This window comes from Mauremys mutica, chromosome 1 (genome assembly GCF_020497125.1).
Source record: "Mauremys mutica isolate MM-2020 ecotype Southern chromosome 1, ASM2049712v1, whole genome shotgun sequence".
Taxonomy (NCBI): Eukaryota; Metazoa; Chordata; order Testudines; family Geoemydidae; genus Mauremys; species Mauremys mutica.
The window spans coordinates 90,207,068-90,230,079 of record NC_059072.1 but is presented as its reverse complement, the minus strand read 5'-3'; the positions used below and the strand labels follow the sequence as shown (position 1 = coordinate 90,230,079).

The following is a 23,012-nucleotide window of genomic DNA, read 5'->3' as shown; positions in this document are numbered from 1 at the left end:
TCACTTGCTGGAAGGTTCTCTGCACCTTGAAATCTTTAAACCACAATTTGAGGACTTCAGTGGATCAGACACAGGTTTGATACAGGAGTGGGTGGGTGAGATTCTGTGGCCTGCACTGGGCAGGAGGTCAGACTAGATGATCACAATGGTCCCTTCTGACCTTAAAGTCTGATTCTATGATTCTGCACTGGCTTGGTCAGTGAGCAGCCTAGAGATGCCACTGGTGTAAAGTTTGCCCTATGTTGCTGGACATTCACTGGGTGTGGCAGATAGAGGGGTCTGGTTACAACTCCTTGATTACCTGCCCTGGCCCAAGCACTTATTAGAGCAACCTGGGAGCTTCTCTAACTTGCTTATCTGGCTATCATCCCCAAGGGACCATCTGCCAGCTGGAGTGTATTCAGGGCTAGTGCAAACTTTCAAAAATGAATACTGCATAATATGGTGTTGTTCATTAGAATTAATACACGTTATTGGACCCCATATCTACTCTGGCAACACCATCAGAGGACCCAACCACATCAGCCACACCATCAAGGGCTCATTCACCTGCACATCTACTAATGTTATATGTGCCATCATGTGCCAGCAATGCCCCTCTGCCATGTACATTGGCCAAACCGGACAGTCCCTACGTAAAAGAATAAATGGACACAAATCAGACATCAGGAATGGTATAATACAAAAGCCAGTAGGTGAACACTTCAATCTCCCTGGACATTCTATAACAGATTTAAAAGTCAAACTTCAGAAACAGACATCAAAGAGAAACAGGAGAACTAAAATTCATTTGCAAATTTAACACCATTAATTTGAGCTTGAAGAGAAACTAGGAGTGGCTGGCTCATTACAGAAGCAGCTTTGACTCTCCTGGAATTGACAACTCCTCATCTATTATTGGGAGTGGCCCACATCCACCCTGATTGAATTGGCCTGTCAACACTTGGTCTCCACTTGTGAGGTACTCCCTTCTCTTCATGTGTCATTATATAATGCCTGCATCTGTAACTTTCACTCCATGCATCTGAAGAAGTGAGGTTTTTTACCTACGAAAGCTTATGCCTAAATAAAGCCTTGGCTACACCTGAGAGTTACAGCGCAATAAAGCCGCCGACAGTGCTGTAACTCACTCCCCGTCCACACTGGCAAGGCACATACAGCACTGTATCTCCGTGGCTACAGCTCTGCAGGTACTCCACCTCCCCGAAGGGAATAACAGCTGCTGCGGAGTGGCTGAGACCAGGGGCGGCTCTAGACACCAGCAAAACAAGCTGGTGCCTAGGGCGGCAAAATCTAGGGGGCGTCCCCTGCTGCCGGGGGGGGGGCGGCAGGCTGGGCCGGCGGACCTGCCGCAGTCATGCCTGCGGGAGGTCCACCGGAGCCCCGGGACGAGCGGACCTGCCGCAGGCATGACTGCGGAGGGGGCGCTCGTCCCGCGGCTCGGCTGGACCTCCCGCAGGCATGACTGCGGCAGCTCAAGCGGAGCCGCCGGACCCGCGAGACGTCCGCAGCCGCGGGAAGTCCAGCCGAGCCACGCGGGACCAGCGGTCCCTCTGCAGTCATGCCCGCGGGAGGTCCGCTGCTCCCGCGGCTCCGGGGCGCCTCCCGCGCATGACTGCTTGGGGCGGCCAAAAAGCTAGAGCCGCCCCTGGCTGAGACGCTGGTGCTCTAGTGTAAACGGGGAGTAAACTTATTACAGTGATTGACCTCCAGAAACTCCCCATAATCCTTTTTAAGTGAAGGTTCCTCTCCTTGTTTGTTGTGATGCCTTTGTTTTGTTGTGAACTCCAGGTTCCGGGAGCTGCTTATCAAAACACCAAACACAGCTACTGTTTGCTGTGAATGAGCAGAGGCAGGCAGGGGGGCTCCCTTTGGAATGCCCACAGCTAATGTTTGCTTGAAGAGAGAGGCGGCGCGGGCGCGGGGCGGGGAGGGGAAGGGTCCCTTTCGGGGAGTGGCTGCTTATCTGGTCTGTGAGAAAAAAAACAAATAGCTGCTGTTTGCTTTCAGTGAGTGAGAGAGGGGTGGAGGAGGGAGGGGGGTCGGAACTTGCAAGGCAGAGTGCTGACACAGTGTCGGCTCCAAAAATCCACTCTCTCTCCCCCACACTCTCTGTCACACTACACCCCACCCCTTTTGAAAAGCATGTTGCAGCCACTTGAACGCTGGGATAGCTGCTCATAATGCACCGCTCCCAATACCGCTGCAAATGTGGCCACAACAATGCGCTGGTAGCTGTCAGTGTGGACAGATTGCAGCGCTTTCCCAACTCAGCTGTATGAAGACAGGTTTAACTCCCAGCGCTGTACAGCGGCAAGTGTAGCCATACCCTAAATCTGTTAGTCTTTAAGGTGCCACCAGACTCCTTGTTATTTTTATAAAATTAGTATGGCGGACACTCCATCATACTGGGGGATCGGGTTTGGTGGGGAAGGGAAGCAGACAGGATTTGGTAAGTGGGGGTTCGGGTTTGGCTGGAGAGTGCAAGGGGAGCAGACCGGGTTTGGTCACTGGGAGGATTGGGTTTGGCTGGGGAGGGGAAGGGAAGCAGACCGGGTTTGGGTGTAGAGGGGGGAGCAGGCGCAATCTGGGTTTAGCTGGGGGGCAGTGGGCAAGGTAGGATTCAAAGAGCCGCAAGGTGAAATGGGCGCTCTCCTCTCCAGTCCCTGGCATGCAGCAGGCTCCACTCTCCTTCTGGCTGCTGTGAAATCTATAAGACAGAGGAGCTATTACTGTAATGTACCTACCAACACAGCAATATCTGTACAATTATCGATCCACAATCAAAGGACTTCGCTGGCTTTCTAAATGGCAGAAGAGCAATTCATTGGGAGCGTGGTTCGTATCATATATGTCCTCCTTACAGTCTGCAATCTACAGCCAGCATCTTGATTGGCAGCGGCACCCCCAAATCTTGGCGCCCTAGGTTGTGCCGGCCCTGAGAGTATTGCATTCTGGCCAGTCCCATTCCCTGTCCCCAGCATGCCCCCCTCCACTGGGGACTGAGGGGGAGGACTATGTAGGGGCCCACTCTGCTAGTTCTCTGCCTACTGGGGGAATCCCCAGAAGGGGAGTCATGGTGAGTCTGTTTCCTTTGTGCTGCCTGAGTGGTACAATGGGAGCAGAGCAGAGAGGAGAGTTTTCTGCTTACAAGGGACGTAAGTGGTGCATAGGCCCTCTGCACAGGAATGCATTTCACCCTCAGAGAGGAACTGGGAATAAGGCCTGCAGATCTTGCAAACCTGTTCCTCCCAGTGAGGGTTGCCCTCTTGGTGAAATGACCTAGGATTGTCGCAGGCTTTAACAGAAAGAAGTCTGGCCTTGTGACAAGTGCTCAGCATGATCATATGCAACCCAGATTACCTACTTGGCTCTGATGTATTGCTCTCAATGCTAGGCGGGAGCTCCCTACACAGATGAGTGGCTTAGTTCTGCTCACTCTGGATCCCAGCAAAGCTCTTGGCAATTCCCATCCATTCCTCTTCCTCAAAACAGTACAGCCAGAGAGTGTCTTTGGTGCTCTGGAAGTGTGCAGGACCCTTTCTTCCCTCTCTAAATATACATTTTTTGCAGAGCTATTAGCTAATCCATTGAGGAAGAAACACTTGGTTAACTGGTAAGTAAAACACTGTTAGATGTCAGTTGAGTTTTTCACAAGCTATCAAATCAGCATCCACCTGATCGCTTTCTTGATCCCAAATGGGATCATCTTCCAGTAACCCTTTTGTGTCATACTTTCAATTAATGTGCTAGGACATCCAAGATGCTACTGACCTAAAGCATGCTTGAAAACAGAAGTTTCATTATAGGGATACTTTAATCTCACTCTTTCATCTTTTTCCATTGTAAGACAGTTTGAGTGGGTGGTGAGTTATGCCATTTATACTCTGAAAAGTCTCTTATTACATGCCTCATGGTTTGTCTTGCACCAGAGATGCAAAGGTAATAGAGTGATAAAGAAACAGTTGACTTGCAAACTGTGCTGCTTATCTGTTACTATTCATGAAGCCAGAATTGAAAGAAATGAAGGGAAAATGGCAGAAAATAACTTTTGACACTTATTCTTTCAGGTGTATGTATGACCATACTTCAAACCTGTATCCGCAACTAATTAAGAACCCCACCGTTCTAAGCAGAATTCAGGAGTTTATGGGGTATGTACTGAGTTACTTGAAATGTGATTCTTGAGTTCATGGCTTAGAAATAAAAGAATGATGGAATCCTCAGGTCTTTCAGCAATAAAAAGAATAGCAGGCAATCTATTGACCAAAATGGACCTTGAACTACATAGGCACCGACTCCGTGGGTGCTGAGTGGTTAGCACCCATCAGCAGCCACGCTTCCCCCCTCACCTCCCTGCTTCCCAGCGCCTCTCCCCTGTTGGCAGCCCCACTGGTCACTCCTCCCCCTCCCTCCCAGTGCCTCCTACCTGCCGCGTTGCAGGTCAGCTCTGGGAGGGAGGGGGAGGAGTGGGGACAGGGCACTCAGGGGAGGAGGTGGGATGGGGCAGAACAGGGGTGGGAAGAGGCAGGGTGGGGACTTGGGGGAAGGGGTAGAGTGGGGGCGGTCCTGGGGCTGAGTGAGGGTGAAGCACCCCTTGGGTAGAGGGGAAGTTGGCGTCTATGGTGAATTTGGTAGGGCCCTAACTATACAGAATCCTTTGGATTTCAAAGGATTTGCTGCAGAAATTCGATCAGTGTCTTGAGGCTCTCCCAGAATCCTGAAGATGAGATGCTAATTCCTAAGCAAACTGATTCATCAGAAGACTTTAGACATGTAGGAGTATGCTTGTGATGTCCCCTTTTCTCCATCTCCCCTCTCCCACTTCTCCCTAGGGGGATGCTTGTTCCAGGTTCTGGGTGGTCATGACTTAAAGCCAGATGGGGGATGTTCTAAAGCACTCAGCGTTGGCCTAGTCCTGCTCCCATTGTAGTAATTTGGAATTTTACCATTGATATCAATGGGGGAAAGAGTTAACCAGCACTGAGCACTTTTGAAAATCCCATGTAGACAATATATAAGTATTGTGCTGATCCAGTCAGCAATGGTGTATGCATCATCACAATCACTTACCTTGTACACAGTGCCAAAGAACATGGCCCTTTTAAGTAGATCACTGTGAAGGGGTCAACTCACTGCTGGAGTTGCTCCTTGTGGTCAGGCGTGGCAGCTCTCACCCTGTCTGGCACCCCCTGCCGACAGATGCTCTGGTCCTCTGGAGATCAGCCTCCTCCTGTGATGATCCTACAGCCAGGTCATGATTTAAGTCCACCCATTCCAAGGTGACATACAGTTCATTAAAATAAAAGTCCAGTCCTTATATCTGGTGTCCAGCGCCAGTGCTGGGCTCTGTGGTCCTTTCCCCTTCTCTGGCCTCGTGCCACCATATGAGTGGCTTGTATGGGAACCCAGGCACACACACTACACTGCTTCCCAGCCCAGGGAACCTATAACCAGCAGCCAAAGAAAGCTCCATCTCACTTCTTGCTGCTACCTCCATGGGCTTCTTCCTACTCAGCCTCTCAGGCCTTCTCCCCTGCAATCTCTCAGTCCAACTCTTGATTATTTTTGAAAGTGGTTTCTTGTGTAATTTAATATAGAAACTAAAGTTATCATATATACAGACTCCCAGGACCCTCTTCTGGGTACATCACACTGTTGAGGTTTTTTTAAAAAAACAACAACAATGTTTATAAACCTGAGGTACCTTGCCTGCCCCTCCCCTGCCATATGTGAGAGGATAAAGCAATATAATAAAAGCTAAATGTATGTCTCAGCCTTCCTCCTCTAAGGCCTGGTCTACACTAGGACTTTAATTCGAATTTAGCAGCGTTAATTCGAACTAGCCGCTCAACCGTCTACACTAGGAAGCCATTTAATTCGAACTAGAGGGCTCTTTAGTTCGAATTTGGTACTCCACCCCGACAGGTGGAGTAACGCTAAATTCGACATGGCTAGCTCAAATTAGGCTAGGTGTGGATGCAAATCGAACTTAGTAGCTCCGGGAGCTATCCCACACTGCACCACTCTGTTGACGCTCTGGACAGCAGTCCGAGCTTCGATGCTCTGAGCAGCCACACAGGAAACGACCCGGGAAAATTTGAATTCCTTTTCCTGTCTGGACAGTTAGAATCTCATTTCGTGGTTGGACATCGGGGCGAGCTCAGCAGCACCGGCAGCAATGCAGAGCTCTCCAGCAGAGGAGTTCATGTAATCTCTGAATAGAAAGAGGGACCCGGCATAGACTGACCGGGAACTCTTGGATCTGATCGGTGTGTGGGGCGAGGAGTCTGTGCTTTCGGAGCTGCGCTCCAACAAACGGAATGCAAAGACCTACGAGAAGGTCTCCAAAGCCATGATCCAGACAGAGGATACAGCCGTCATGCAACGCATCGCCGCGTGAAAACCAAGGACCCCAGACAAGGCTACCAAAAAATCAAAGCGGCAAACGGATGCTACGGAGCCTGCCACCACTGCCCCACCAGTGACCGTGGACTCTGACGATGGGACAGTGTCGACGGCCAGTTCCTCGGTGATGTTCGCGGACGGGGAAGATGAGGAAGGGTTTGTGGAGGACGAGGCAGGCGAGAGCGCTTACAACGCTGGTTTCCCCGACAGCCAGGATCTATTCATCACCGTCACGGAGATCCCCCAACAACCCTCCCTGGCCATTAACCCGGACCCTGAATCAGGGGAAGGAGCAGTCGGTAAGTGCTTTAACCATGTTAACTTTTATTCTTAATATAACAGGAATCTTAACTGTGTGAAAAGGAGGGCTCTCTAGATATGGGGATAGAACAGAAATCATCCTTGGAGATCTCCACGAAGCTCTCCTTGCGTTAATCGAAAAGCATCAGCAGGAGGTTCCTGAGGAGAGCTGCCTTATTGGGTGCTCCGTGGTAGCACATTTTCCGCGCGAGGCTTTCATGAGGTACTCAGGGAGCACTGCCTCCCCGAGCACGGCTGCATCGGGCCCTGGTTCGTGCTAGCTTTCACGCAGCATGCGCTCTCTATCTCCTTCAGTGACCCTCCTCAGGGTGATTTCGCTCGGAGAATCCTGCATCTAATTAGGTTAATTACTGTAATTTTACGCCTGGACCAAAGTATTTTTAAGAAATCTACGGACAGACGGCATAGCACAGACTCAGCACGCAGCTGCGTGACGAGCGTAACGGAAAGCCAAAGAATATAATGGACGCTCATGGAGGGAGGGGGGAATGAGGACGCAAGGTATCCCACAGTTCCTGCTGTCTCCGAAAAGTATTTGCATTCTTGGATGAGCTCCAAATGCTTCTAGGGTCAAACACAGTGTCTGCGGTGGGTCAGGGCATAGTTCGGCAATTTGCGCACACACCCCACCCACCACCAGAAGTGAAAACAATCCTCTGTTGACTCTTTTACATGTCACCCTATCTTTACTGAATGCTGCAGATAGACGCGATGGTGCAGCACTCAACACCAACATCCTTGCTCCCCCCACGCTATGGATGGCTGATGGTACAAAACGACTGGTATCCGTCCTCATCATCAGCCTATTGGCACATGGGGCAGTGCAAAAGGACTGGTAACCATGCGTACTAGCATCTGTGAGGTCGATCAAGGGCGCCTGTCCCTAATTTTTGATGGCAGATGGTGCAATATGGCTGGTAACCATCCTCATCATTGCAACAGGGGGCTGAGCTCCATCAGCCCCCACCCTTCATTGTAAATAAAAGATTCAATTGCCCCTGGACTAGCAGAGGGATGATGGGCTCCTTCATCCACACTCCTTAATGTCCTGCCTGGACTATCATTGCAGGTGGAGGCTTCCTTCCACTCATTTCTCACAAACAAGTCACTGTGTCTTATTCCTGCATTCTTTATTACTTCATCACACAAGTGTTGGGACAATGGTATGGTAGCCCAGGAAGGCTGGGGTAAGAACGGAATGAACAGGTGGTGTTGTTGCAGGAGCACCCCCTGTGAATAGCATACAGATCATAATTTCTGCAGGATCTGACACAGAGCAGCTGTGCTCTCTGGTTCTATGATACAGTGGTTATCTAGTACACTTGCCTATATTCTAGGCAGGACTGATTCTATTTTTAGATACCAAAAAGGAGGGATTGACTCAGGGAGTCATTCCCAATTTTTGCTTTTGCGCCCCTGGCTGCTTGGCCAGGGGCACTTATGACAGAACCAAATGGGGCAGTGCAAAAGGACAGGTAACCATGCCCATCTTATTACCATCTTATTACCAATTTATGGTATGGTAGATGGTACAATATGGCTGGTAACCATCTCTGCTGTCATGCAAAAGCAAAAGCATGCTGCTGTGTAGCGCTGCTGGCCCGCCTCTGTCAGCGGCATCTAGTACACATACGGTGACATACACAAAAGGCAAAACAGTGTCCATGGTTGCCACGCTATGGCGTATGCCAGGGCAATTCTGGGAAAACGGGCTTGAAATGATTGTCTGCCGTTGCTTTCCCGGAGGAAGGAATGACTGGCGACATTTACCCAGAATCCACCGCGAAAATGATTTCTGCCCCAGCAGGCACAGGGGTCTCAACCCAGAATTCACAGAGACAGCCTAGACTCAGTTAATTGTTCGCAAAAATGTATCTTTGCAAGGAATTCACTCCCTGTTTCCCATCTCACAGCTTCCCCTGTCTCCAGACCTGCCACAGCATCCCCCTCGCAGAGGCTGGCGAAGATTAGGCGGCGAAAGAAAAAGACAAGGGACAAGATGTTCGAGGAACGTATGGGCTGCTACCTAGCAGAGGCGGACCAGCAGAGCCAGTGGAGGGAGACCGTCTCTCTGTGCCAGCGCTCACACAGCGAACGGGAGGAGAGGTGGCGTGAGGAAGACAAGCAGGCGACTGAAACAATGCTTGGACTAGTGAGGGAGCAAACGGACATGCTCAGGCGCCTTGTGGATGTTCTGCAGGACCGCAGGAGGACAGAGCCCCCCTGCAGTGTATCTGCAACCGCCCACCCCTGCCACAAAGTCCCATACCCCCCTCACCGAAAATAATTAGGAGGAGGGGCGGCCGGGGACGTGAATACTGTCACTGCACCACAGCACAGTGCTCAAGTACCCAAAAGCTCTCATACCCTACAGTTGCCGAAGTCCTTCACTTCCAGACTCACAGTAGTCCCAATCCCAGTCCCATCCCCTAACTGTCTACTTAATTAATAAAAATGATTTGCTGTTAATTACTGTTTCAATTATGTTTTTTCAAAGAAGACTGTGTTCAAATGGGGGGCGTGGGGAAGGGGGTGGTTAATTGCATAGGACAGTCACCTTTCCCAGGGTACAGACACGGGGGCAGGATCAGCAGCGGGTCACACACACGGTGCAGTCAGTAGGCAACCTGGTCGGTTTTTGGAGGTGGTTTCCAGGATCTGTGTGGGCGGGGGAGATGTGACTTTGCAGCGGGGGAGGGCGGTTACAGATCTTATACAGCGGTCCTTGTCCTGGACCGCTGAGTCACGCAGCTGAGGAATCTGTATCCGTCCTCCTCCACCACAAGGTCACATATCCGCCCGCACACAGAATTCCATAAAGAGGGATGGCAGGCTCCGTTGAAAGAAGCCTTCCGGCACTGCGGACCGCTCTAGGAGCAGGAGCCTGTCATTCCTTGAGTTTAGAGGCGGTCTTTACATCACCGCACACCCTAGCCAGCACAGCCTGCGTCCCAGTTTCAACCCTTTCACGAAAAGTCATGAATAAAGAAACCTTTGTTAAGTAATAATGGGACATGTATTTTATTTTTACACGTGTGCTGGAAGTGGGGGTAACGGGGTGAACGGGGTATGTAACCGAAGAGGAGAGTCAACAGTAACTGGGTAAAGAAACAGGGGCAGGTTCAGCTTCTCTGTAAAGAAACTGAACAGTCACAGGTCACGCTGCTCGCTGGTATTTGAAGAGTTCCTTGTCGCTGTCCCAGGCGCCTGTATAGGGCTTCATGAGCAAGTGCATTAGCGGGCAGGCTGGGTCCCCGAGGATGACTATAGGCATCTGCACATCCACAACAGTTATTTCGTGGTCCGGGAAGAAACTACCTTCCTGCAGGCGTCTGAGCAGCCCACAGTTCCTGAAAACACACGCATCATGAACCTTGCCCGGCCACCCGACGTTGATGTTTGTAAAACGTCCCCTATGGTCCCCCAGTGCTTGCAGCACCATTGAAAAGTAGCCCAATTTCTCAGCAGCTGACTGTGGAAGACGTGGACGATAAAGTGCTAGGAGGAGAAAACGGCGATGATCGCAGCGGGCTCCATGCTTGCAGTGCTGTGGCGTCCGCGCTGTCACTGACCAGAAAAGTGCACGAACAGATTGCCCGCAGGCGCTTTCACGGAGGGAGGGAGGGAGGTTGTGATTGACGGTTCAATGACGACACTTACCCAAAACCACCCTCGACACATTTCTCCCCCCAGCAGGCATTGGGGGCTCTACCCAGCATTCCAATGGGCAGCGGGGACTGCGGGAACTGTGGGATAGCTTCCCACAGTGCACCGCTTCCAAAGTCGACGCTGGCCCCATGAATGTGGACTCAGAAATTCGAATTAGTGTATTTAGTATGGATACACAAATTCGACTTCATAAGGTCGAATCCACAAATTCGAACTAAGTTGATTCGAAATAGTCTTGTAGTGTAGACAAGGCCTAAATCACAGCCAAAATTAGGTTCACCTGCGATACAAGATCTTAGCTATGTGGGGAAATTTTGTTTATTATTGGAACTTTTGGCAGAGGTTTTCATTTTGGAAGTTTTTTCCCTTCCCTTTTGTGCACAAAGAAGTGTATTACATTCTTTCTGCTGATTACTTCCACTGCAAAAGCAGAATGGTCCAAATAGCTCGTGGGCAATACAGTTCTCCATTTGACTTCCTTGTGAAAATAGGTAGCAATTGAGAGAATACTGTTCTCTTCTCTTCCATCTCTCCCCAGCAGTCTCTCTTCAGAGAGGCCAGCTTCATGGTTAGGAACAAGGCTTCATGGAAGCACTGTACTTCTTTCCTACATGGATGCTTCCCGTTGCAAATCTCCCAGTCTTATTCCTCCAGCCACAAGCACTCTGTGACCCTATTGAGCCTTGTCTACACTAAGGGTATGATAACAACCATGGAGGATTTTCTAAAAATTACCCTGGAGTCAAGAAGGCTTAAGATTAGACTTCTGTTTAAATGTTTATCTGGAAGAGGCCAGGGGAGAGACTAGCAAATGATAGGTTACAAATGAACTGTGAATTAGATCACTCTGGTCTCCTAAAACCAGGATGGGATTTTTGAAAGTCCTTAGTCTAGTTTCTGGTGACTGGCTTTCTCTATTAACCAGTCTGAGCAAGTAGTTTCACATTTGGCTAGTATCACTAAGCTTACCTATCTCCATCCTCAGGATGTGTCTTATCAAAGGGTTTGCATGCACAGGGAAGTCAGTATGGAATAGCTAAACACATTAGTTATTGTAAGCTTTTTTTCTCATGTAGACAAGCCCAAAGTTTTTGTGAGACCTCAGTGCTCATCTGGGTCATTAATAAAGGCATTTAGATAAATGTACAACTGACTAAAGTTTTCAAACCTAACAGTACAGTATCGGCTGACTCTGGGCTTTCTGTACAGATACAACAGGTTTTAATAATTCTTGTTAACCTCTCCTTTGGGGGTGAAAGAAAAACAAACTTGTATTAACAGCTGAAGTTGCTCACACAGTCACTTTTCCGTCTGAAAATATTTTTTTTATTTTGGTCTCTTTGCCTCCCAGCCCGAGTGTCTTTGATGTCCGCTTTCTGAATGCAGTTGGAGATCTACTGGACCCTATTCCTGCATTATTCACGTATTCAGCAGTGGGTTGGTATAAGGGTGACCCAGCAGGCTTTGGGAGATATCAATGGGTCATGGGTCACTGCTCTGCTCTTATCAAGGTGAGGGCAACAAAACTTCTCATAACTTCTAGCCCCTGAGTAGACTTGTATCATGATCATGTTGATGTAACCCTCATTATTATTTATATTTTGGGAGCATATAGGGGCCTTAATCAGGCATCGGGGCCCCATCATGCTGGGCACTACAGACACATCAATCTAGATTTCATTTTGTTTTAGCTGATACTGTTCATAGATAAGTTTTCTAACAAATCATTCTAGCTCTTGATTTTGTATCATGTTACTCTTGTATTTGGGCTTTCTTTTGTCTCTAAATTGAAGTTGTTAAATATCCAAAGATGGCCAAAAGCCATGTTGGAGAGACAGATAAGAAGTTCCCATGCATTTTTAAGGGGTACAAAACATCTCAGAATGGCAGATCAGGTGACTCTGCAGTGTGCTACCTTTGAAAAGGGCAGTATCTGATTTTCTAGAGCCAGTCTCTTGTCCCTTGGTCTGGTAGTGATCAGGAAGACTGTCGAGGCAGCGTTTTAACCTTCTGGGGGGAGGAACGGGAGATACCTGCATCTGATTTAGAGGTAGCCTCTTTGTGCAAATTTGGGGAGTTAAAGATGCTATAGCAGGCCATGCAACTGGTGATTTTTCACTATCATCCAGGAGAAGAACTATGGTATTATGGCAATGGGTGTGATATAAAAATGGTTAGAAATTGGTTTTTCATTTCTAGTGGTGTTCTCCTTCCGTGCTGGTAGGGGGATGGAACACTGCAGGTGTGGGCATGGTGCTCTGAGGAGGAGGAGGCAGTGCCATCTAGATCAACAGGCACTCTTGGTTTGACTTTCTTTTTTAAAGAGAGGTTTTGTTATTGGGCTTCAGAAGGAATCTCAATAGCTGGTGTAGATGGTGGCCACAACATGGTGCTTCAAAGATGAAGGTGACAAAATGGGGAATTCTCAGGGTTCCAGTTGGGATCTGAAGACTTCTGGGACACTCCCTTTTGGTGTGGGGAATGTCGCAACTCAGGAACCTTAGCTTAACCTGGAGAAGAGTCAGATATTTACTTATTGTAACTGGCTTCTGTGAACAATGGATATTAGAGCTGAGTGAATACTTAAAAGTACGAAGGTAAAGACAAGGGAACCTTGTCAGTAAAAGCAAATTTGTTTAAAAATGTAAATGTATATTGACAGAATATTCTTTTTTATTTAAGCAGGTCACCAAGAGGAACATAAACAAAACCAGCATATTTTCAGCTAATATTGAAGAATATTTGTAGAAAGCAAATTTTGCATAATACATGTGTCCAATAAAAACTAAACTAATTTCAAATAATTACTACTAATTGCTTGTAAACAGCCAACTGACCAAGGATTATTCCCAGAAATGTCAGTGACTAAATTTTAACAGCTGTAGCTGGCTGCCACCATAGGGCAGCTTCTCCCAGCCGACCTCTGTAAATTTCCCTTAGCTGGTTCCACCCAAGTTGGCAACAAATTCTTTTTTTAAAAAAAAAAAGGCAAACAGAACACAAAACAAAACCTTCGTAACAAAAATCCTCTCCTCCCAGGTGCCTTGTCTGGGGTGAAGGCTTCAGCCTTCCTGCCCAACTTGGAAGCCAGGTCACACCACCTCAATCTTTTCTCCTGTAGGCTGGGAAAGGTCAGCAGGCAACCAGTGCTTCCCCTGCTCATGTCTCTCTCAGAGTGAGGCAAGAGTCAGGTTGTATGACATGCTTTTCCCCAGAACTTATTCTGGAGGGCTGACAGAGAGGGAAGCCTTGTCCCACCCTACCCTGCAAAGCTCCTGATCCCAGGCCCTTAAAGAAACAGTAGCCTGGGTTTCCCCAGACTCTATCACCTTCGGACCATTTCTTCTCTCCTAGCACCTACATCCGTCATTTCCTAGGCCATTATCTGCTCCAGAATTCCTGGTCTCCCAGGCATCCCCTCTCTGGCTTTAAAGGGCCAGTATGTCCCATTATAACAAGAGATTCAAACTTGATAGTCTGATAATTCTTGAACAAAGGCAAAATCCATCAGATCGGTTATTTGCAACAAATTGTTGTTCCAACTCTACTGGTGTAGAATAGAGAGTGTTAGAATGATCAGGATTACTCACTGTTCTCCTTTTGTTTTCTAGGTTCTCCCTGGATATGAGAACATCTATTTTGCTCATTCCAGCTGGTTTACATATGCACCCACGTTGAGAATATATAAACACTGGGACTTCAACATCAGATTCCAGTATATACCTTTTTAAATAAAGGTAAGTCATGGTTTAGCACAGACTAAAATATGGACATAACAAGACAGTATCACCATAATAGCAAAAATAAATAAAATAAAATCCACATAAAATCCAAGTATTATAACACCATTGTTGGACACAGGGTCCCAATTTAAGATCTCAAAGTAATCAGCCACAGTTATGCAAAAGGTACTGGATATGTAATACCTCACCTCTAACTTCCTTCTACATTTATGTTCATCCATTTAATTTCATCAGTCATTCGTGTAGAACAAAACACATTATGCTCAGCGTCTTTGACAGATTTTTTTTTCTATTTTTTTTTAAATATCAAGCAACTTTGTGCCTTGTGAAAGACAGCTGTGAGAATAAAAATCACTGAAATCTTCTTTAGTTACATCTGGTAACTATCTGCTTGTGGGGATGGAGAGATACCCAGTTTAAAAAACTGAGACTTCTCTACATGTGCATAAAAAAAATTCCAAGACACTTTCCATTTTAAGTTAAAAGCTGGTCTGTGTGTATATGTATGTGTATATGTATAATGCCTTTATTACAAACAGCCAAAGAGATTAATACAAATACTGGCATTTTTTAAAGGCCTGGATCAATATCACCACTTGGTGGTGAAATAGATTTAGACAGACTGGATTATTTTATTTACTGATGTGTCTGGTCCTCTTTTACTTTTGCCTCCAAGAGAGTGTTCGAAATTTAAAATCCATCCTGGATTTCCTTCTACTAATGTAAATCCTTACAAAGTATTCAATGCAACAGGATAAACTTAATTTTTTTTTAATGGAATGTCTATCCGTCTCCACAAGCAGATATTACCAGATGCAACTAAAGAACGTTTCAGTACTGCCAACTCATGCCCTTTAGCCTACCCAATTCTAACATTTAAGGTGCTGGAAAAGGTTGAGGTCTACCAATTCCAAGCATCCCTGGCAATTACAGAGAAGAGAATTAACCAAGTGAGATATTTCCATCTCCTCCTAACTTCTGTCCCCTGCTCATTGTTCCAGAATAAGGGTAAAATGAAATATCCTCAAAAATCTTGCAGACATATTCAGGGCTGGCTGGGAAGGGATATTCCATCTCCAGCCCAAGTCTGGAAACCCATTTAACCCTGTATGTGTGAGCAAAAATCTCCACCTAATTCTATAAGGGAAAAAGTCATTATAGTTCCACAGCATAATTCTCTAAAACTATGGAGGAATGTCTTTTCTCCTGTGATCTCTAGTTCTATGAATTCACTTTAGTATTTTCCCCTGGGCTAAAGGGAGGTGTGAAAATGGGAGGGTATAGAAACAAATTAATAGGCTGTGAAGGCTCATTTCAGAATGGCACAAGACAAGATAGTCAATAGAAGCAGACTTTGCTAGATGTCAAGAGAGAGTGATGTGTGGGCACACCTGAGAACAGAGTATGGGCTCATTGACCCAGGACTGGCAGCAAATTCTATTTCACAGCAGGAGAGGCAGAAGGGTTGTGGGGAGAAGGCGGCAGAATCCCACAGGGGCACCTTCTTACCCAAAAGGAGTACAACAGGCACTATATGATGCAAGCAACTTGATAATCTATAGATTACTTGAATAAACATATTTTCTAATAACCTTGAAAACTCTTTGGGGGTAAAAGGGAGGTTTTATGCAGACATCAGAAAATTCATAGAAGAGCAACAAAATAATTAAGGGGCTAGAGGGATTGAGGAAAAAAAGATTAAAAAGAATTGAATATGTAATACTACTGCTTGGCTAAATAATGAAGGTGGGGATATGATTATGTTGCCCCTTTTTGACCAGAATGGTTATTCAAAGTTCAGGGCCCTGGGGATGTTCCTGCTAGAAGTACTGAAAATGGAATCTCATATTTCCTGTGTACATTCCTTGTAAATAAACAAAATTGCATCAAAGTCCTGCTTTTCTGAATACAGGATTAACTAAAGGCAAAAAGAGGAATTTCTTAGCTTACAGGTCCAAGCTTCTTTTTAGCCAGCATCCCAGAATCAGAACCTCTCTCTAAGTTTCTCTCGGGGGTCTCACTTTGGTTGTAAACTTCTGCTTGGATTTTTCCAGGTAGTCTCTGTCTCTCTCTGGACCTGTGCATGTGTGCACAAACACACATGTTCTGCCCTCGACCCCACCAAAAACAATATTTAGCACACACACACCATGCCCATACAGTCCAAACCTGTTCAGTGGGTTCACATAACCCTTTAGTTTTAGATGGGGGGCTGTGGTTAATTTATCCTTACAGTTATGTTAACTGAAGAGTGTATTCACACCCATCAATCACAACAAGGTTTTAACTCAACCCATAACAAGGTTCCACCCAGCTCAAACAATTACTTTCCACATATTATTTTCTGAAGGTGTACACACCAAATAGGGAAAAGAATGTTAGAACAACTGTCATGAAATTAAGAAAAGGACAATTTAGGCTTTGGGGCAAAGTTTAACTAGGATGCTGGACCAATAGACTGTTTCGGTGTAGGAACTCCTATTTCCCTACTATACAGAAACTACTATTTCTGTATACTTTGCTCTATTGCTGCTAGATTTATACACAAATGGTCTGGCCCATTTCTTCTGCACCACCAAAAAACATCTCTCCTGCCTGCTGCCACCACTTTAGGACAACATCCTGATTCTCTCCAGCAGGGAGCAGGATTTTTTTTCATCTCACCTCCAATGCTCTCTTGTAGTCCCCCAGGTGAAAGGCGCAGTATCCAATCCAGAGGTCAGTGTCCTCATCTTGTTCCCACACATGCCGTTTAAACTTCAAAGAAAACAGGATGCAAAAAAGACACCAGCTGTCAAATTTTGTCAGATTGTCTCATGTGAAACAAATCAATTTATAAAATTAATATTAGGATGATTTCTGCTGGCTTGACAACTCCGGACACTGAAGTCAGGCGGTGTGAATATCACATTTTCAAGGACAGGCAGTTTCTATCCAGCCACATAGTCTCTGTACAAATATTGTAAAGCTGTAAAAGTAAAGGAGGGCGAGTGATTATTCAGGCGGGTGCAGGGGGCATATCTAGGGTGTAAGAAAGAACAGAAAGGACAAATTAGTTGAAAAAAGCTGGAACTTTCTCCAAACCGGGAGCTCTGCTGCAATTGGGAACAGTCTGCCAGAAGGAGCCTCATCACCCCAGTCACTGGGAGAAGGGCTTGGGCGAGGCCCCGGGGGCTGTGCACTGGGCACCAATCCTGCACTGGCGGGGGGACGCGGGGACCTGCGGCCCCTCCCACTCGCACCCCCGTTGCCTGGGAGACTGGCGGAGTTAGCCCGTTAGCTGCGGCAGCGCAGAGCCCCGTAGGCCGAGCCCCCTCCCCCGTTACCTCCAGCAGGGCGATGGCGCCGGTGAAGTCCCTCTGGGCCAGCAGCTCCTCCAGCTGCGGGACTTTCTTGCCTTTCTTCTTCCGTTTGTCGCCCTGCGGCGGGGCGCCCCCCACGGCCGGCTTGGCCCGGGAGAGCATCTGGAGGGGCAGAAAGAAGAGGGGAGACGGGGTGAGAGCGGGGAGGCGCTGGGGGGGTCAGACCTCCCCGCTCCTGCGTCCCACAAGCGGCGACCCCCTCCCCGCCCTGTCCCTCACCATCTTGCCCCGGGCTTCTCGCCGCTCCAACGACTCCGTTACCCCGGTAACGCCGCGGGGGGGGGGAGAATGAGTAAGTGAGACACCGAATAGGGCCCGTCTGGAACTCACGTCCCAGCTCACAGTTCCGGCCCCGACCCCGTGGCTGGCGCAAAAGAGGAGCCGCTCGATTCTGCGGGGAGAATTTGAGAAGGGACGTTTCCGGTGCGGCTCGCGCCTATCTCCATAGCAACCCAAGGAGCGGGGTGTGATTTGTCGCCGCAGTGTCACAATATTTATTTATTTTTGGTAAATGTCCCAGCTCTGGGGACGAGCGGTTGAGATGAGCCTGTGAGTTTTCATGTGTAATACAAACCCGGCCTTCAGGGGTCTGGAGACAAGCTTGAAAACAGGACCCAGGTCCGCTTGAGAGGCTCATCAGTGAAGAAAGCGAAGAGAACAGATTTTTGGCGTCTGACTCATGGCTTTTCAGTGCCTGGGGTTGCTAATAGTGTGATTGTGCAGCAGAAAACTTGGGGCTGTGGTACAACACCAGTGCTTTTGTCAGGCGAGAACATAGTAACGTCCTTTGACAACATGCTTAGAGGCTCTACATAGGATATAACACTAAATAATGAAATCAGAACAGGGAACTACTGATTTTTGGCCCCGGGAACAAATGATTCAGTGGTGATGTCATGACATGTATCAGTGTGTGGTATGTGATGTCATCACTGTACTCTTCAGTGCCATCAGTGTGCGTGGACCTTTACAGACAACTCAATACAGTAACTCCTCGCTTAACATTGTAGTTATGTTCCTGGAAAATGTGACTTTAAGCAAAATGATGTTAAGTGAATCCAATTTCCCCATAAGAATTCATGTAAATAGGAGGGGTTAGGTTCCAGGGAAATTTTTTTCACCAGACAAAAGACATATATATATACACACACACAGTATAAGTTTTAAACAATTTAATACTGTACACAGCAATGATAATTCTGAAGCTTGGTTGAGATGGTGAAGTCAGAGGGTGGGATATTTCCCAGAGAATGCCTTACTGCTAAATGATGAAGTAGAACAGCTGAGCCCTCAAGTGTTAATGCATTATTGTTAATGTAGCCTCACACTCTACAAGGCAGCACAAATGGAGGGAGGGGAGACAGCATGGCAGACAGAGATACACTCTGTGTGTATGAGAGTGAGAGAGATGCACATTGCCCCTTTAAGAACGCTGACCTCCTCTAAGTAAATTGCCTTTTTAAGTAGATCAGCATGATGAGACAGCAGCTGCTGCCAGAAAGCTCCCTCCATCCTGAGCACCCTGTCGTTCCCTCCCCACCCTGCTCTATGGAGATGGGAGTAAGCGGGGGGCAGGAGCAGGGGGAGAGGGACACCCAGACATTAGTCGCCCTCTTCCTCCCTGCCCTGCACAGCAAACAGGAGGTTCCCAGGAACATTTTCAAGGCAGAGAGCAGGAGCAGCACATGGCAGTGTGGAGAGGGCCAGCTGAACTGCCGGCAATTGATAGCCTGCTGGGTGGCTGCTGCACAGGGAACTTAGGGGAGGAGGGAGCTGATGGGGGGGGGGCCTATCCACCCTGGTTCTAAGCCCCCACCACTAGCTTTTTCTGCAAACAGCGGACAAAGAAGGTGGTTGCCAAACAATGTTATAAGGGAGCATTGTGCAACTTTAAACGAGCATGTTCTCTAATTGATCAGCAACGAAACAACGTTAACCGGGATGACTTTAAGTGAGGAGTTATTGTAGATGAGTTCCTCCCCCAAATGGCCCATTAACGTTCCTCCAGTCATAGGGAAGAAAGGAAGTGGGAGAGCAGCTGAGAGGGTTGTTATTGGATTATAGATTGTTGTCCTCATCCTGAAAGGAAACCTGCACAAAACTTTAAAAAGATGAGTCTGGGAGCTTAAATTCTTAACTTTGCTAGACACTAAAAATCATGGTCTGAACAGACGTTGGCCTTATGGCTTATTAAAATGGTGTAAGTGAAGTGTTAATGGGCCACTTCACCTCAAATGGTCTCTTGAAATATGTGCTAAACAATCTGTTCCATCTTGTCTTTAGCTGTGACACTCTGAATTAGTTTCCCAGACCTGAAGAAGAGCTCTGCATAAACTCAAAACCTTGTCTCTCTCACCGACAGAATTTGGTCCAATAAAAGATACTACCTCACCCATCTTGTACGTCTAATATCCTGGAACCAACATGGCTTCTCCAACACTGCACAAAATATAGACAATTTGCAGTTGTTTGTTGCACCAAAGCAGTCAGGGTGTTAACTCATATTATTGACAATCAAAACCCATTGTTTCTATTGTCCATCACATCTCATGACACAGAGCCTACCTGGAGAGTGGAACTGAGTATTTATGGAAACACTAGTGACTTTTAAATGATCCAGAAGCAGACATCTAACCTTCAACCCCACCCAGAATGGAAGTCACCTGACACAGCCCTGACTAGCTCTGAAAGTTCTCCGAACACATGGGCTAGAGAAACAACTTACAAAGACCCACAGTATGGTGTGTCCCCTTGGTAGTAGTTACAAAGAAAAGTGGAAAAATATGAATCTGTGTGGATCTTAAAAGACTTAATGAAGCAATTGGGAGAGAAAAATATGTTCTCCCAACTCTGGATGATTTCCTTCCCAAAATTAAAGGAACTAAAGTATTCTCCCAAGCTGAATGCCTCAAGCCAACTCTGGCAAATTCCTCTAGCCAAAGAAAGTGTTAAACTGACACATTTATCAAACCCTTTAGGAGATTTTACTTTCGAAGATTACCTTTTGGGATTACCAGTGCACCTGAAATTTTCCAAAGAAAGATGGCAGAACTGTTAACGAACACAAATGGAGTTGTAGTTTTCATGGACAGTGTTTTGATATATGGATCTTCAATGGAAGAACACAACAAAACCCTCAACAAAGCCCTAGGCCTAATCAGTCAGTCCAGACTGAAGTTAAATAAAAGTGTGTTTTCCACCTATCCCAAATTGAGCTTTTGGGACAGTCAATAAAGAAAGATGGAATAATCTGACCCCTGAGAAAATAAAAGGAATCTGAGAATGGAATGCACCAACAAATGTACCAGAACTGAGAGCATACTGGGCATGGTAAATTACCTTGATACCTACAAGACCTTTCTACAGTGACAAAATCACTGAATGAACTGTCCAATGCATCTTGGCTATCGGGGCTAAATCAAGACATTGCCTTGAACAGACTCACAATGGTCAGTGTAGATGCAAACACCTCTATGGCCTAAGTGTTATACTGTTGCAACAACACAAATCTGTGTGCAAACCAGTTGTGTTTTGCTCTCGCACACTCAGAAGCAGAAAAGTTATAAGGAGTGAATGAAAACAAGGGCCTGGCAAGTCTATGGGCATATGAAAACTTTTACAGATATCTGTGTGGATGGGATTAATTTACAATGATAAAAAACCATAAAACCCTCATCAATGGAAAGGTTTGGATCAAGCCCCGTCAAGATGTCAACGTCTGTTGATAAGGTTAGTGTGATTTAACCCAACTTCTAAATATGTTCCTGAGAAAAATCTGGTAGTAGCAGACATTCTATCATGGAACCCAGCATCACACTGTGATTTTACCCAGGGTACGATTTGGACTGTTGAATAGCTGAGTCCCTTCAATTCTCTAGCCAGGGGTGCTCTTTACACAGCTTTGCTGTATAAACAGCCACTCCTGGCCTGCTCACACAGTCTTCAGCACATAAATTCACTCCCAGCTAAATACATGAGTACTCTGACCATTCACTCATGAATTACGTTTCGGGCGATACTCGCAAATTCTTAGTCCCAGTCTTGTTCCCTGAAATGTGCATCTTGTGCTGCTCAGCCCCTTCCTAACAGTACAAGTTCATAGGAAGTCCATCATTTCATCAAAGGAAAATGATAATAAACCAGCCTTGTTATCCCACACACTTTACTTCAAACATTGGTTAAGACAAAACAATAAGATATGTTTAATAACTACAGAAAGATAGATTTTAAGTGATTACAAGTGATGATGCATAAAAGTCAGGATTGGCTACAAAAGAAAATAAAAGAGTAAAATGGAAGTTAATGCCTAATTTAACAAGTGAACTTAAAAGCATAAGATTTTGTCTCACCATATGCTGCAGTAAATTTCACAGACTGGATCCCCTTTTCAGCCTGGAACTCCTTCCTTGTCCCCTTCCCCCTTGGTTCAGAGTCTCTCTGGTATTGATTGATGTCATGAGCAGAGAGATTGGAGGAGAGTTGAATTGGAGGTCACTATCTCTCATTCTTATATCCCTTTCCCTTCTTTGGGTATGTCTTCACTACCCGCCGTATCGGTGGGTAGCAATCGATTTCTCGGGGATCGATATATCGCGTCTCATCTAGACGCGATATATCGATCCCCGAACGCGCTCATGTCGACTCCGTAACTCCACCAACATGAACGGCGGTAGCGGAGTCGACATGGGGAGCCGCGGACATCGATCCCGCGCCGTGAGGACGGTAGGTAATTCGATATCAGGTACTTCGACTTCAGCTACGTTATTCACGTAGCTGAAGTTGCGTATCTTATATCGATTTTCCCCCATATTGTAGACCTGCCCTTAGAGTATTACCCCCAGCTGGGGTCTAAGTGACAAGCAGTCTCTTGTGGATGCGAGGCTTGAAATGTTCCTGTGATGCAATGTAAATTTCATATTCACACCTTCCTCCTGCTGAAGAATGGCCGCTTAAGCAGCCATTGAAAGCATTGTAATTCCAAATGAAATGACAGAAGAAATATTAAATTTCATCCATAAAGAACATAACATAAACATAAGAACATAAGAGTGGCCGTACTGGGTCAGACCAAAGGTCCATCTAGCCCAGTATCCTGTCTACCGACAGTGGCCAATGCCAGGTGCCACAGAGGAAGTGAACCCAATAGGCAATGATCAAGTGATCTCTCTCCTGCCATCCATCTCCACCCTCTGACAAACAGAGGCTAGGGACACCCTTCCTTACCCATCCTGGCTAATATCCATTAACAGACTTAACCGCCGTGAATTTATCCAGTTCTATTTTAAACGCTGTTATAGTCCTAGCCTTCACAACCTCCTCAGGCAAGGATTTCCACAAGTTGACTGTGGGCTGTGTGAAGAAGAACTTCCTTTTACTTGTTTTAAACCTGCTGCCCGTTAATTTCATTTGGTGGCCCCTAGTTCTTGTATTATGGGAACAAGTAAATAACTTTTCCTTATTTACCTTCTCTACATCACTCATGATTTTATATACCTCTATCATATCCTCC

The 23,012-nt window shown here is 46.6% G+C and overlaps 1 protein-coding gene across 1 annotated transcript in view; it reads right to left on the bottom strand.

The window, feature by feature from the left end:
* Positions 1-15,756: 15,756 nt before the first annotated feature.
* The window catches only part of LOC123345961 (intraflagellar transport protein 56-like), a 33,830-nt gene continuing 26,574 nt past the window's right edge, over positions 15,757-23,012 (bottom strand). The window contains exons 3-5 of the mRNA XM_044983103.1: positions 17,468-17,605; positions 16,806-16,898; positions 15,757-16,218 (exon numbers count right to left, since the gene is read on the bottom strand). Coding sequence (XP_044839038.1) covers positions 16,159-16,218; positions 16,806-16,898; positions 17,468-17,605 — 291 coding nt within the window. The 3' untranslated portion in view covers positions 15,757-16,158. The remainder of the gene's footprint in view (positions 16,219-16,805; positions 16,899-17,467; positions 17,606-23,012) is intronic.